This window comes from Lissotriton vulgaris, chromosome 3_2 (assembly GCF_964263255.1).
Source record: "Lissotriton vulgaris chromosome 3_2, aLisVul1.2, whole genome shotgun sequence".
In the NCBI taxonomy this organism is placed as follows: Eukaryota; Metazoa; Chordata; class Amphibia; order Caudata; family Salamandridae; genus Lissotriton; species Lissotriton vulgaris.
In genome coordinates this window covers 104,619,674-104,634,686 of record NC_141690.1, presented here as the reverse complement: position 1 = coordinate 104,634,686, position 15,013 = coordinate 104,619,674, and the positions used below count along the sequence as shown (strand labels likewise).

The following is a 15,013-nucleotide window of genomic DNA, read 5'->3' as shown; positions in this document are numbered from 1 at the left end:
CAATGGGACAGCAGGGAACAACTATCTGTTTAATTTTTCTTAAATCTTGAACAATTCTGTATGTTCCATTTGGCTTTTTAATACCCATAATTGGTGAATTGCATGGACTGCTTTCAATTTCTTTTAACACTCCTTGACATATGAATTTTTCAATCACAGGAATGACACCTTCAATTGTCTCTGCCTTCATTTTATATTGAGGAACATTTGGAAAATCAACTCCCTGTTTAACAGTGATTTTTACTGGATCAATATTTTTCATAAGACCCATATCATTACCTGTTAGGTCCCATATTGCTGGATTAACTGGCTCTTTGAGCTCTTCTGGCAAATCATTTTTATCAAATACAGGAAATATTGGTGGTGTTTTTTCTTCTTCCACCATCATCATGGTCCATTTGTAAAGACCATCTTCTTCTGCTGTTTGCATTTCAATGCCTTCTGGTGAGCAATATATTCTGCAATTCATTTTACATAATATATCACGACCCAACAGATTCACAGGACTGCTGTCACAAACTAGAAATCTGTGTTTATCTTTGTAATTGCCTATCTCCACTTTCACTGGATCTGTCAGACTGGTTCTAATTTGTTGATTAGCTACACCTACAACTTGAATGGTTTCACCCGAGAGAGGAAGGTTTTCTATTTCTGCTGATCTAACAGTAGAACGGGTAGCACCTGTGTCCACAAGGAAAGTGATATCTTTATCATTTACCTTTCCATTAACAAATGGACCAGACTGATCTACCTCAAGAGTGGGTCCAAGCACACACTCTTCCTCCTCTCTCAGGCACCGTCATGAGTAATCCTCTAATGAATCACTCATCTCTTTGTCACTTAACCAAAATTGAGAAGCATTTGCCATGTTGACTTTTGACACATTTTTAACCAAATTATTTCCACAGAAACCTGTTTCAGGAGAAAATCTCTGTGTGTTAGCACTACCAGGAAATGGTGCTTGAGGTAACTGATTCTGTTGAATTTGATTCTGCTGTACCTGATTTTGTTGTTGAAACTGGCTTTGCTGTGTCTGGTTGACTATCTGTCGCTGTAACTGTCGCTGCTGATTTATCTCATGCAGTTGCCGCTGTAGCTGTTGTTGTTGCTGCGGACTTAATTCACACTGCACCTGTGGATTCAATGAATTATTTTTAAAATTTCTGGACGGGTTTTTACACTCTCGCTTCCAGTGTCCAATTTCGCCGCAATTAAAACATGGGAGCTTTTGTTTTAACTCATCAATATTTACATTAAATTTTGGCTTTGAATTATTAAAATTACCCCTAAACTTTCCCTGTTGCATAGAACCTAACTGTTGTTGTTGTTGCTCAGCTACCTTCACCTGTGCCCACATTGCTTTCTCCTTGAGACTCTTCTGCTTTGCATCTATCTCATCACTACAATATTTTGCTTTTCTCAAGATGTCATCAACTGATAATGATTGCCAACAAACAATTCCACTTCTAATCATGTCACCAATTTCAGGTCTCAGGCCATATACAAATTTGTATATGAAGTGGCTCATGTCTTGTTCACTTAATTTTTCATAGCCACTGTACTGTTTAAAAACTAACAGTAACCTCTCATAAAATGAATGAACTGATTCTTTTGGTTCCTGATTTGTTCTGTCTATTTTAACCCAGTCCACTTCCTTTGGGAGAATTTTCTCTTTCAGCCAATAAATTACTTTCTTATAAAGATCCATGACATCTTTTGATGGGGCACCTGTAATTTTATCTCGGGCAGGTTCTTCCTTTGGCCAATCTATAGAGATCTTGCATTCTGTCCAAAGATCTGATGGAACAACAATGTCAAAGAATCCATCCAGATCAATCCACAGAACCTTTGACACCCTTATGAATCTGTCTACCTGACGGTACCATTCCACTGGTTTCTCCCTCAACCGTGGGAAATCATTGGTAAACAGGAGTATATCCTGTCTGGACCAAGGAACATGCACATACCCACCTCCTGCTATTTCTCTCATTGGAAATTCAGAAATTTCATCATTTCTTAGTCTTTTATCTTGTTCTTTCTTTGACCATTTCATTCTCCATTTACCTAACTCACCTAATTTTCTGAGAAAGCTTATTAATTCTCTTATGTGAGTTATTCTTCCAGCAGCGTTTAAATTATCAATGTCCCTCTCAGAGAAATCCACCCTGTAATGTTTCTGTAAATGTTTTTGTTTGCTCAAATCAATTTCTAACTCAGCAGCCATTTCTTCCAGTTGTTCATACCTGTTTTTAGTTTTCCACTGAATGCTCTTGCATATGAATAATAATTCATCATCTTGATACAATTTCAAATTATCAGTACCAATTGTGCCAATGATCAATTCCTCCAGATCAGCTTTTAATTTAGCTACATCAAGCTTTTTATAATCAGGGGCTTCAGGGGACATTCCATTTTGAGATAATTCTGTTCTGTTTAAACTTTTTTCTGACAAACCTGAGTCTGAACCTGCCACAGTTGGTGTCTGCGAACTTGATAAACTTCCATGTAGTGTTAAATTTGGCATCATAGATTTTTCTCTATGAATCTCTGAAAGTTCTGAATAAAATTTTTCAGCAACCTTTTGAATTTCAGCATTTAATGGAACTGTTAAGGCTGTTTGTCTATTTTCTCCTTGGTCAAAAACTGGTACCACAGGACCAATAGTTACTGGTACTGTAACTGCTTCCATACCTTTTGTCAGCTGTTCAATTAAATCATGCTTTGCTTTATTATAATTAGAAATTTCTTGCTCAGCTGGTAATCTTTCCTGATTTCTTACAGAATTATTTTCTTGATAAGCTACTCTGCCTCTGTTAGGTGTACTACAATTATTTACTGAGCCTACCCTTCCAGGTAATTTTAAAAATCTAGGAGAACCTTCCTCAACTTCTCTAGGTGGTGCGCTTAGAGATGCTTCTGTAGAAACTCTCGGGTAGATTGAGAACCTGCTTGATAAGGTGGCGGTTTAGGTTTAGTGGCATACATATCTTCTAAAACTGCGTCATCTAATTCCTCATCAATTCCTCTTCCAGCTGTCTTTTGTTCTAAATCTTCATTAATCATTATTCTTATAGGATACAGACCATCATACATGTCTGCTTTTCTCCAGCGTCTCACTTTATCTTCATGTGTTTCTTTATTTACAACATATTTTGAATATTTAGGTGCTGTACACTTGCTTTCACGTTCAAGTTCCATCATCTCAACCTCCCACTCAACTAGGGCTTCAAATTGTGTAGGTCTTGGCTTTGGTACAAGATCCATCATCTTTCCTCTTAAATTTTGTAAAACTTTCATATTAAATGACCCATCTTCTGGCCAGGCTAGTACACCATCTTTTTTGGTATACTGCATCCAGTTATCAAACCAAATTACTGTATGATAACCATATTCACCTTCCATATAGGCTGCAGGTGTTTTATACTTATGAAGTAATTTACCACCACGTGTCTCAATTTTCTTGTCAGGTTTAAAATAATTTTTCACCTTTTGAAACCATGTAGGCTTTTTTTTATGATCATCCCAATAACTCATGTTGTTTGTATTTTAATTCAAAAGCTATAAATTTATAATTTTATTTGTAATTTTAAACAACTATTTTTATCTAATTTGTATTAATTAAATAATTAATATCCTTATTTTAATTACCCTTGCTACTAATATCCTAATCAGTGTCTTTATTTGTTGTATTATTCACTAATTATCAGTGGTAAATATCAAAATAATTTTTTTAATTTAAAGAATTAAAGCTTTAAGCATTAATAACATGGGAAAATCACTTCTCTGAAATGTAAACAATGTGTTTGACCAATCACCATGTGGCTTCACAACAGACAGCCAATGAAAATGCCTACTGTCTCTCGACCAATCCGGTCGCGGCCTCTCTGTGACACTGTAGTGTCAACAACCAATCAGCACAAAGCTAGCCTCCAATAACACAACATGTGACTGCATACGTCACCACCAGCTTCCCCCTATCCCTCGTGATGCACCTCGTCCCCACGGAGCCCCACCAAGCCTCCTCCCAGCCTCAGCTCCTCAATAGAAACCAAACAAATGCCAATAAGCAAGAGCGTGCCACCACAGCACAGCGCTCGCTCCTAAAATAAAACCTGTGCACTCGCTCGCTCCTCAAACGAGAGCGAGTCACTTCTCAAACACACGCGCTCGTTCTTCTAGCTAAAGCGTGTTATTTTTTAATCACTCGCGCTCATACAGCAGCGCGATCCCAGCAATTAGCTTCAATCCCGAAGCCTCGCCCAATAGGAGCGCGGCTCTGCCGTGACGCGACGCACTGGCGTCCAATGGGAGCGCGGCTCTTGTGGTGACGCGACGCTCCCGCGTCCAATGGGGGCACAGCTTTGACAATGACGCGACGCGTTGGCTTCCAATGGAAGCGCGGCTAACCAAGAATGCAAGCGAACCTTTAATTAATACCAGCGCAACAGCTGACGCGCTGCCAACTTCAAACTAAATACTACTAAAGCTTCTCCTAATGAGAGCGCGGCGCGCGGCTCCCCCTAATCTTACACAACACACGGAGCTGAAGAAGTAGAGGAACGGACTGAAATATTTTTTTTAAGTAGGGGCACGCCGACCCTTCCGGCCCCGCCCACTTCTACCACTGATTGTTACAGTCCCACCTGGCGTAGATTTTTTAACTATTAGAAGTCACCCAGGAATTAATTTTGAGACTGCATGGGGAAGTTCCAGAATTAGTTTATGGAAGGCCTAAGTGACATGCCATAGCTCTTCAGGAACGTTATTCCAGGTGTCAACTTGTGAATGTGGCATAACATTTGGAATCAGTATTTAACACACCACATTCCACATATTTTGACTTTTTGACGGCCTTTCCCCCAATTAATTTCTGCAGTTGTCTGGAATGTATTAGTGGGAAAATCCGAGTGTCAATTTCCACACAACTTGTAATTCTGATCCATGGATCTGAATTGAGTCCCCCACTTGTAATGAGGGCCTGTAGGCGAGTAACTACAGCACCTATTAGTAAAACGCAAAGAGACGTTTCAGTCTGTGGTATGCGCTATTTGAAAGATCAAATGGAGCAGAGCGGCTGTGTTAGAGGAGTATTGTGACAGCAGTGAAACGCTCACCTCCAGCCTGCATCGATGACGGGAGGGGCTCATGAATACCGTGGAAGTCTTGACTATCAGCACGCTCAAGTCTGTTTTTTTGGTATCTCGCACGGTGCATTTACTGTAATAAGCCTGCGTCAGACAGCCAGGTGCAAAGTGGATCACTGAAAAAGTGAAATATACACCGGTCGGAGAGAAAGCACTGCAGACTGGCATAAAACTATGCCCTCCCCAGCGTACCACCAGCTGGGCATCAATTAAACAACTGATAAGTGTGAAAAGGGCGAACTGCGGGGTCGAAGGCAAAGAACAAACCGTATGCCTCAAACAGATGGACACCCGTAGACACAGGTAGAACGGCTGTCCCAGAAAACAACTAGAGGGTGAAGAAGGACCCGGTGAAGCAAGAGGGATGAAGGGATTACGTGAGTGGCACATGAATCCTTTACTGGTTGCTGTAAAGTGACGGCAGGGCCATCAGTGACCACAGGCGAAGATCCTGTAATGTCATCACTGTACAGTATGTACACCGCAATCTCATCAGTGGCCTATTGCACACTCGTAACAACATCATATAATGCGCACATGTAATTACTACAAACACCATGATGCACGCACATAATGTCATCATAGTGCATGCACGTAATTTCATCACTGCCCATAAGGCACGCTTGCTATTTCATAATGCACACCAGTAATGTCATCACACAGCAACCTGGGGCATGCACCAAAACCCTCCACTTCGTCCACCCAGGTGCATAGTAACCAGTGGGATGCCAAACCTACCCCCACTGAAAAACAGACGGGCCGGACTACAGGGAACATGGCGCCAGCAGAAGACAGCATGACCACCCGTGGCGGAACGCCACGGAGCCTAAACACCCTTAGACGTGGTAGGCATACTGCAGGAAACACTGACCCAACGCAGCTGCACCGCAGGCCACAGGGAACCAGAACGCCGGAAGAGACCCACGCAGCCTCCCGACCCCACAGGCACACCCGTTCACAACTTAAGGCAGCAGCCGAGGAGACCGCATCCCTGCACACCTGGACACGCCCCCAAGCCAGCAGAGGGCAAGCACGTCCACAAGAACATCGGAGCAAAAACAAGCAAACAAATCCCCCCGGCCCTCACTTACCACATGCCGTTCTACCTCCAACATAAATGGACCCGCTGTCCTGATTCCACATGTGCTGCCGCAGAAACAAAAACAGCCTGAGAAGCTGGTAGACAGTCGTGCAGCCCCCAAGCCCGTTGGTACCATGCTGTGGTAAATGGGCCACAGAAACGCTGGAGCACGCACACCGCAAGTCCGCTTGGAGCGCGCCTTGGAAGAGACGCGGGAGGGCAGGAGCGTGACGCCGTGAGCGTGCATGTTGGCATTCCCTGCGGCTCGCGCGTTCACAGACCGGTGTCTGCTCGTGCACTGGTCGGTCTGTGCCACTTGGGGAGGAAAGACAATGACAATAATGGTCGCTGGCGGTGGCTAGCTGGCGGCAGCGCTTCGCGCTGCAACGCCTGGCGAGCCCTAAAAATAGCATTAGTGGGATGAACTAACTAAAGTGCATTAAAACGTGAAAAGGCAAAAAATAGGTTGAAACAAGCAGCTACATCAATGTGGCAGATATGTTTGGGGATAACCAAAGTCTGAAAGCAATGTAGAAAAGTGGCAGGTTAGAGCCATTCTTAGGTCCATGCAGATATATTACTTTGGGTGTTGGGTTGAAACTGGTGAATGTGATTATGTGGGTGGACAACTCTGGCAAGGTGCGTTGTAGAAGGTTGGCATCACAGGAGGAAAAACTCACAAACCTCACTTGGCAGAAAATACGACAATTTTTGGGGGTTACTCCAGTAACGTCGGAAGGATCCAAGGAATGCCAAGGCCCCTTTACAACTTTTGACTCCCAACAAAGGCTCAGATATTCTATTGAGGGTTAATTAATGTGGTGTAGTTTTGCTTGTTGGCAGTGGATTGTGAGCAAAAATGTTATATGTGGGCTCTCAGTAGGATTCAACTTACTGTAGGTCAATTTGTTTTTAGCTATTAATGATGGCCAAATTGTAGTTAAACATTTTTTTCTTTCCTTGTGCACTTAGATTGACAATACTGATGCAGAAGGACGTTTGCTATTGGCTGATGCTCTTTGCTATGCACACACGTTTAATGCAAGAGCCATTGTGAATACAGCAACGTTGACAGGTAATAGTGTTGCTGTGCGAGTTGCCTTGGGTTTGTTTTGGATCCACCTCATTTTCCGAGCTCTTGGATCTCAGTGAGATATGGTTACAATTTGCCCCTCTGATCGTTAACTGTTTGTATGTATACTTTGAGACTGGAAAATTTTTACTTCTTTAAAATGGGTCATATCTTATAGGGTACGGAATCTTGAGTTATATAGAGGTCCAATGCTTTTGAATCTTGTGCAATAGAAAAGCTTGGTGGTTGACACTACAAAACACAAAAACAGCAAGGGTTTGCCGGAATTTTGGCTTCCAGCGTCTCCGCTATTTAAAAGCAAATTAAGAAGCAGGTTGCCCATGTGCGAGCAGACCGTTCTAGTAGTAAGCATCATGAAGAACATGAGGGCAAAGATGTAAGCAAAATTATCTTAATTATGAACCCGAACCTTTCATTCAACATATCCATTCTCCATGAATGTACCAAAACCTAGTGCCTTCTCAATGCCTAACGACTAGCCTTTCACAGCAGCTGCATCGGGCTTATAGGAAGGATTGGTTATTATGTGTGGCAGTATTAAAGTCTCCATAGTACTTCACCCTGATAATCCAAGGCTGTGTTTCTGTTTTTTTAAATGCTTAGGCCCTTTGAGTCCCCTTGATGGTTTGCAGCTTGGAATCAATGCAGCAGTTAGCAGTAACAGTTAAAAAACATTATTGTATACATACCATATACACATCCCTCACCGAAACCTCAAGGTCTCATCCACAACACGTTTGTGAAATGTACATCTGCTAGACTTTGTTTCAACACTGTGAATTTAACTTAATATGTTTTTTATTTTTTTATTTTATTCTTTCTGTGCCAGCCTGGTATGCTCCAACTTCCTGTTAAAGCAGGCCTCAAACAACAGAGGGTTCATTGAAAGTAAATGATACGAGGGGGCAGAGCTAAGTGCACGATGGCACAGGACGTATCCTAGGTTCCTGGTGCCATGACCAGTCACCAGTCAAAATATTGTGTCCAGATCATGCCCCGACCGCCCGAGGGTGCCTGTGGATGCCGGGTGCCACACACTGGTATTGATCCAATGTGCATTTAGAGTATCCAGGAGAGGGGGTGTGGGGAGGCAGTACCGGGGACCCTCATAGACATAAGATGGCGAGAGTGAGGGCCGTGTTTGGAAATGGTACAGAAGATGACAGTGAAACGTGGGCCTGGGCTGCCCAGTAGCTGATGGGGGTGCAGCAACGTGCCCCTCCCCCTTTTAGAGGAGAACAAAGTAGGAGGCTGCTGCCTCTGTAGTGTGGCCGAGTCAATATGATGCGCGCCCTCTCTTCTCGTTCTCCCGAGATACCCTGGAAACTGTAACTGATGGTTAGATTCTGAATAAATGTTCGGTGCTACTAATATAAATTATGTAGGATAGTATGGACAGTTTACAGGATATGTGCTGTATTGGAAATGTGGAGTACAGATTCATAACACATTTCATATATCAGTTGCCTAAGCTATAGCGTTGGTTTGGTGGTCTATAGTTGTGCTACAGGGTGTGATTGTTTCTGCTAATTTATTTTAACTGTATATTTTACAGGTGCCATGGATGTTGCCTTAGGATCTGCTGCAGCAGGTGTTTTTACAAATTCAGCCTGGCTTTGGAATCAACTTCATGAGGTATATTTCTCAACCGATGTTTCTATTTTTATAGGATAGAAAAATACTAAAATGCGGTGTATGGTTAGAGAACCTGTATTACAATTCTCAGTATACTTTCAGCTATGGAATGTCCTATCTCAGGTTATCTAATAACTAGTTAAAACACGTGTAGTATTTCATTGTGGCTTACAAAATGTTCACTCTTACCACACACTTCTCATCTTAGCTCGGACACTGCCTCCCTAAAGTGGTGACCGCTCTGAAATAGCATGCCACCGAGAGTGTTGTTAAATCATAACACATGACAGAGATTGTCACTCAGTTCTTAGTGCCAAACGGTTCTAACCGCCTTAACATGCTGTTCGCATAATGGGATTCCTTGCAATTTGCTTTGTGGAGCTCAGTAATTGCTGTTGCAGCCACCACAACAGAGATCGAAGGGCCTTAGGTTTGCTTAGGAAAGCTGAAGTAAAATTGGAGACCAACAAAAGTGTAACACATATGAAAATCAATGGTCATTAGAATTCTTGCTTAGAATTACCATGCATGAGGTTTTCAGTCTTCAAAAATGTGGTAGAAAAGCGACCATAAAGGAGATTTACGGACTCTAGAACACCCAGCGAGTCCACCCATCCTTTCTTGTTAGGCTCAGCTACAGATACCTGTTGTCAAACCTTTCTTTTCAGATACATATTGTATTCTTAAAGTGGGCTTTGGGACAGCATTTTGCTCACGATTGCATGGCTTTCTTGTCTGTGTCGGGTATATGCTTTGGATTCAGTGACTTCCCGCCTTCCTATTATATTTTACTCACCCAAGAACACTACGGTCTCAGTGTCCGAATTGGATGAGTTGTCCCCTTCCAAGCTGCCATCAGGGGACTCCTGTAGGTCTTGCCTGCAAACAACTTTTAACTGTCCATTGTTGATAAAACTTTTGTGTGCAGTGCCAATAAATAGAGTGGACTTTGAGTCAGCCCATTTTTCAAGATCGGTTTGCTTTAATTTCTGTCTCCTTTGTGTTCTTCCTGTTTTATGATTTATTTATTTATTTATTTTTAAGGTTTTATATAGCGCGAACAAGATCCTTGCAGATATCAGAGCGCTTTACAAAAACAGGAGGTAGGGTAGAAAAATCTTGGAAACAATATAATATTAGGTAATGAGTGGGCTGCAGGGTAGGGTAGCAATCGCATAAAAGTATACACACTGATAACAATGGGGGAACAATAAAATAGGAGCCATGCCATGTCTTTGCTCCAGTATCAATCGAATAAGCTTATAGCCCCCTAGAGGGTGAGTAACACACTGCTAACAACAGTATAGTAGTCAGAAATAAGTGGATTGCAAGTTCGTAGAATAATCAGATCATAGTATAAACCCTGATAAACAAACTGGAAACCAATAATATAGAATCCGTACAATGACTTTCAATGACTCTCCTCCCGGGCCAGGTCATCAACTCGCTGGTTTAATTCGGCATGTTCCACTGCACACAGAGTTCTGTTGGTCGCACTGATAAAATGTCCTAGGGTATCTGTTGTAAGTAAAATTGTAGTCATGAGGTTAGTCCAAGTAGAGGTTTATTTGCCTAGTTCCAAGATGGTAGTTACAAGTAAGTGATTAATTCAGAGCCCCACCAGGAGCAGCACCTCTGCCGCTCAGCTCACTCTCACCAACTGTCATTCTTCCAGTCCATCAGGCACATCAACATTCCACACAGTCATCAAGCATTCCAAGGTTCCATACATACACTCATGCACACTGGCTGAGCAGCAGAACTGTAAGTACTACATATCCTCTCTCCTTAACCACATCGCTGCTGTGGTTATTTTTCCCCTGTGCTGGAAATTGCCATTTTGCTGGTGTCATGACGAGCTCAGCTCGTCATCAGCACAGCTCAACTGTGCCTCATGACGAGCTGAGCTCGTCATGAGCATGGAAGGGGTTAAGGAAGCAAACAACAAAAATTAGTTATAATCCTATGAGAGAGTAACATATATCTATAAAAGAAATGATACAACATTGCAAACAAATCAATGTGACCATGGAGAAGAATGAAAGCGGGAAAGAATTGTGGAGCAGGATAAGGTAAGTACATATTGCAGAAGAACAGAGAAAGAAAGAATAAGTACAGATAACCAGCAAGGAAAGGGTGCAAACAAGAAGATATAGCAAGGCACATCCCCTTCCCTTGGGAACATCATGAAGAGAATGCAAAAATGCAATAAGTAACATGTTCAAACAGTAAAAATAAATAATGTGTGGGGTTGGGAGAAGAGTAGAAATAAAGGAGGTGTAAAATCCAACCAATCCCCCAATATGTACCCACCACACACTAAAGATGACACTGTGCAGGACTTATGGAATGGTGAAAACCCGCAGAGTGCAAATACCACCCACTACACTCGGGAACTCATGGTACAGCCTAAATAATACGTACATAATCAAGGATGGGTACAAAGCCCAACGTGTATTTCAAACACAGATAAAAATATGGGTACACCCAAAGCACAACTTTAACAGAGGCCAAAGTATGGGCCACTGCCTAAAGCACAACTTAGAACATAGGCCAAAGTGTGGGTCCAATGCCCATCACACAACTTTAAGAGAGGCCAAAGTATGGGTACACTGCCCAAAGCACAACTAAAAAGAGGTGAAAATATGGGTCCACTGCCCATCGCGCAAAACCAATTAAAAGTGGGTACAAAGCCCAATGCGCATAACAACAAATAGGTGCACAACACAAGGCACAACTCAAAAGAGCCAAAAGTATGAATCCACTGTCCAACAAAGAGGCCAAAACATGGATCAACTGCCCATCGCGCATATTCCAATAAAAGTGGGTACAAAGCCCAATGCGCATAACAACAAAATATGGATGCACGGCCCATTGTACACCACAAATCGATACACAATAAAAGTAAGAAGAAAACAACGACTCACACTACTAGATGAAAATGTGGTAACAGTAGATGGTAATGTTGATGCTAGGCGCAATACAAAAACCATATAGGGTGAGACAGTGAGAAGGGTGTGCGCACCACCCACACTGAAGACTACACCAAATGTAAGGAGACCAGCTCCTGTACACAACTACCCTACAGGAAAGGTATAAACTTAATACACTAGTGATTTCAAGGGAAACTGGAACCATTGAAGTTCTCACTAAAAACATACCACACAGTAAAACCACCCAATAAAAGTGCAAGTGAAACTAGTGTAAAGCCAGTACATAGCCATGACATAAAACAAGGACTGTAGTACACTACTTCATACACAGCAATTACTAAACACAATACAATCTTACTTAAATTATTGAATAAATCATTTTAAGCATATTGATAAGCATTTTAAATAATTGTACATAAACAGTTAAAGTGACAATGTATTGTGAGCAAACGCCGGTGAGCGAACTCTCTCACCCGAGATCTTAAAACAATATATTAGCTGTGAGCAAAGCAATCGCATTCCCAACCACTGGTACAGAAAAAAAAAAAGAGTCCCACATCAAGAATTACGGAAGTTTTGTGGGCAAATCTTCTCCACAGGTACCTCTAGTAGTCCCCGCAGTGTATAATGTGAAGAGAAACTCGAGATTAACCGGTGTGACAGTCTGACAGTCTGAGTTGCAGAGAATATGCTCTTCCATTATATCAATATACCATAAAACAAAATGTTAATAAATACCATAAATATGTATAAATAATGAATACTAGAAGAAGCCCTGATCCGAGATGTTGGTCCAATGATTTGCCGTGGTGTTGTCATGGTGATGTTACCCAAGATGGCCGCCAACGTCGTATTTGCGTCCTTTCAGAAGAAAGTTGGGCTCACATGAGCAATGTGAACAACGCGATGCAAGCGCTGTTTCAAGCACAAACTGACAGTGATGTAGGAACAGCTCGAGAACACTCCAAAGCCCGAGCCCACTTTTAAAGGTAACGACTTTCTACCTTGGTTAATCATTGAAATGAAGTTGATTAAAAAAAAAAAACACTCACGATGCATTCCTTGAGTCCTCAAAACACCCAGTTCGAGTTTGCTTCCATAAATCTAGATTCACCGGCACGACCAAGTATATGTTAATTCTTCATACACTTGAATTCCAAAACTCGCACTCCGGACTGGAATGCTCCCAAAGTAGTCATCAAAACATGGAGATCACGCTGTCAAACACCGCAAATCACTTTTAAAAACGTAGATAACAACATCTTCATATGCTTGAAGGCGGAAAATGGAGTACACGGGCAGGCCCACTAGATGACACTCGATCCTCACGCTGTTAGACTATCCAAACCACAGCTAAAAATGTAGATAAGCGATCTCCTCTAATGCCGAACGGCAGCAAGTTTGCGTTCTTCACACTGTCAAACAATCTAAATGTCTTGGTCAAATGCAGATAAATGATTCCTAGTGATGTTTTTGGAAGGCAAGAGGCTTTGGTGTGAAACACTGATAGGTAGCCTTAAACGACACAACCACATTTCTTGCAGATGCCAACTGTTTACACACACTTTTTTCTTTAACCCCTTCCTTTCCTTTAAAGATGATAAATATAATGAGTGTAAAGCGCCCGGAGCAGGCTGTCCCGATAGTAATGGACACTGGTGGGGCTAGACGGGCGTTGCCCAAATAATTTCTGACACCATCAAGTCTATCTCTTTACCACTAGAAATGGCCATTTGAATGGTACCTTTGATTAAACGGTTGGCCCTCAAAACAATTCCATTCCCTTGTGGGTTGTATAATGAAGTATGACTATGTCTAATCCCACAAGTGGACAGAAAGATTTTCATTTCTACAGACGTCAACTGTGTGCCATTATCTGTAATAAGCACTGAGGGTATACCTTCTTCTCTCCAAATGCTCCTCATAGCTTTGATAGTAGTAGCAGTCGTGATGTCTCTGGTAAATTTAACTATCAGCCATTTAGTATTAACATCCACTACCACTATCCCAAAACGCAAACTTTCTTTAAGGCTATTCATTGGACCAATGAAGTCCATACATATGGTATGCCACGGCAGACCAGGATCAGACATGTGACTTGAAGATGCTTTAGTACCACCCTTCAAACGTTTGTCACCTTACTTGCAAATTTCACATTTCATGACCCACGAGTCTACATCTGAATCCATGCCTGGCCACCACCAATTCGTTCTAAGTCTTTGTTTTGTCCTGGTCTGACCTAGGTGTCCTTCATGGGCAAGTTTGATCAAATTGTGTCTTAACTAAACAGGAGGAATAAACAAGTCCCCTCTCATAATCACAATGTCTTCACACACAGATAACTCATCTAGAATTTTAACATATGGTCTATTAGTGAGAGAAACAGTACTCTCTCTTTTGCAACCTTCTTGTATTAATTTTCTAAGTTCTAACATAGAGTTGTCAGCGGACATGGCATCAATCCACTCAGTTTTAGTCAGAGCTTGAAGTTCACATGCAGCACCTCTGCTGCTCAGCCCACTCTCACCAACTGTCATTCTTCCAGTCCATCAGGCACACCAACATTCCACACAGTCATCAAGCATTCCAAGATTCCATACATACACACATGCACACTGGCTGAGCAGCAGAAATGTAAGTACTACAGAATCCTCCGAAGTTAAGTTAGCTAGGGGCTTGTATAAACAAACCTTAGAAACTAGGAAGTCCGAAATCGGAAGCAAAGCTTGGGAGGACCTTCAAGAAGCTAGTAAAATGCTAAGTTCTAGGAGGTGGTCAACAGACCCTTCTTTAAGGAGCAAGATGAATCTAGTATTGACGTGGTCATTCCAGTTGGGCCCAACTCACTCATTTCACAAAAATCTTTTACCTGCGGATACTCCTTCTCGTTATATTATTCTTCCCCCTGTTCTAGCACATGATCCCCAACATTTTATGAAGTTCAGAATGTAATTACTGCCCTAAATAAGTGCATTACAGATAAAGCACCAGAACCAGTTGGGGTCCCAGCGTATTTTTTCAAATCAAACATTGATCTGTGGGCCCCTCACTTACAAATGTGTTTAGATCATTGTCGCATTGGTCCATCCCTAAATCACTAGAGTATGCTCTTGTGGTCCTGATATTT

At 42.0% G+C, this 15,013-nt stretch overlaps 1 protein-coding gene across 1 annotated transcript in view; it reads left to right on the top strand.

Moving 5' to 3' along the window:
- LAP3 (leucine aminopeptidase 3) overlaps window positions 1–15,013 on the top strand; it is a 332,922-nt gene that overhangs the window by 271,771 nt on the left and 46,138 nt on the right. The window contains exons 10-11 of the mRNA XM_086964054.1: window positions 7,198–7,300; window positions 8,874–8,953. Coding sequence (XP_086820180.1) covers window positions 7,198–7,300; window positions 8,874–8,953 — 183 coding nt within the window. The remainder of the gene's footprint in view (window positions 1–7,197; window positions 7,301–8,873; window positions 8,954–15,013) is intronic.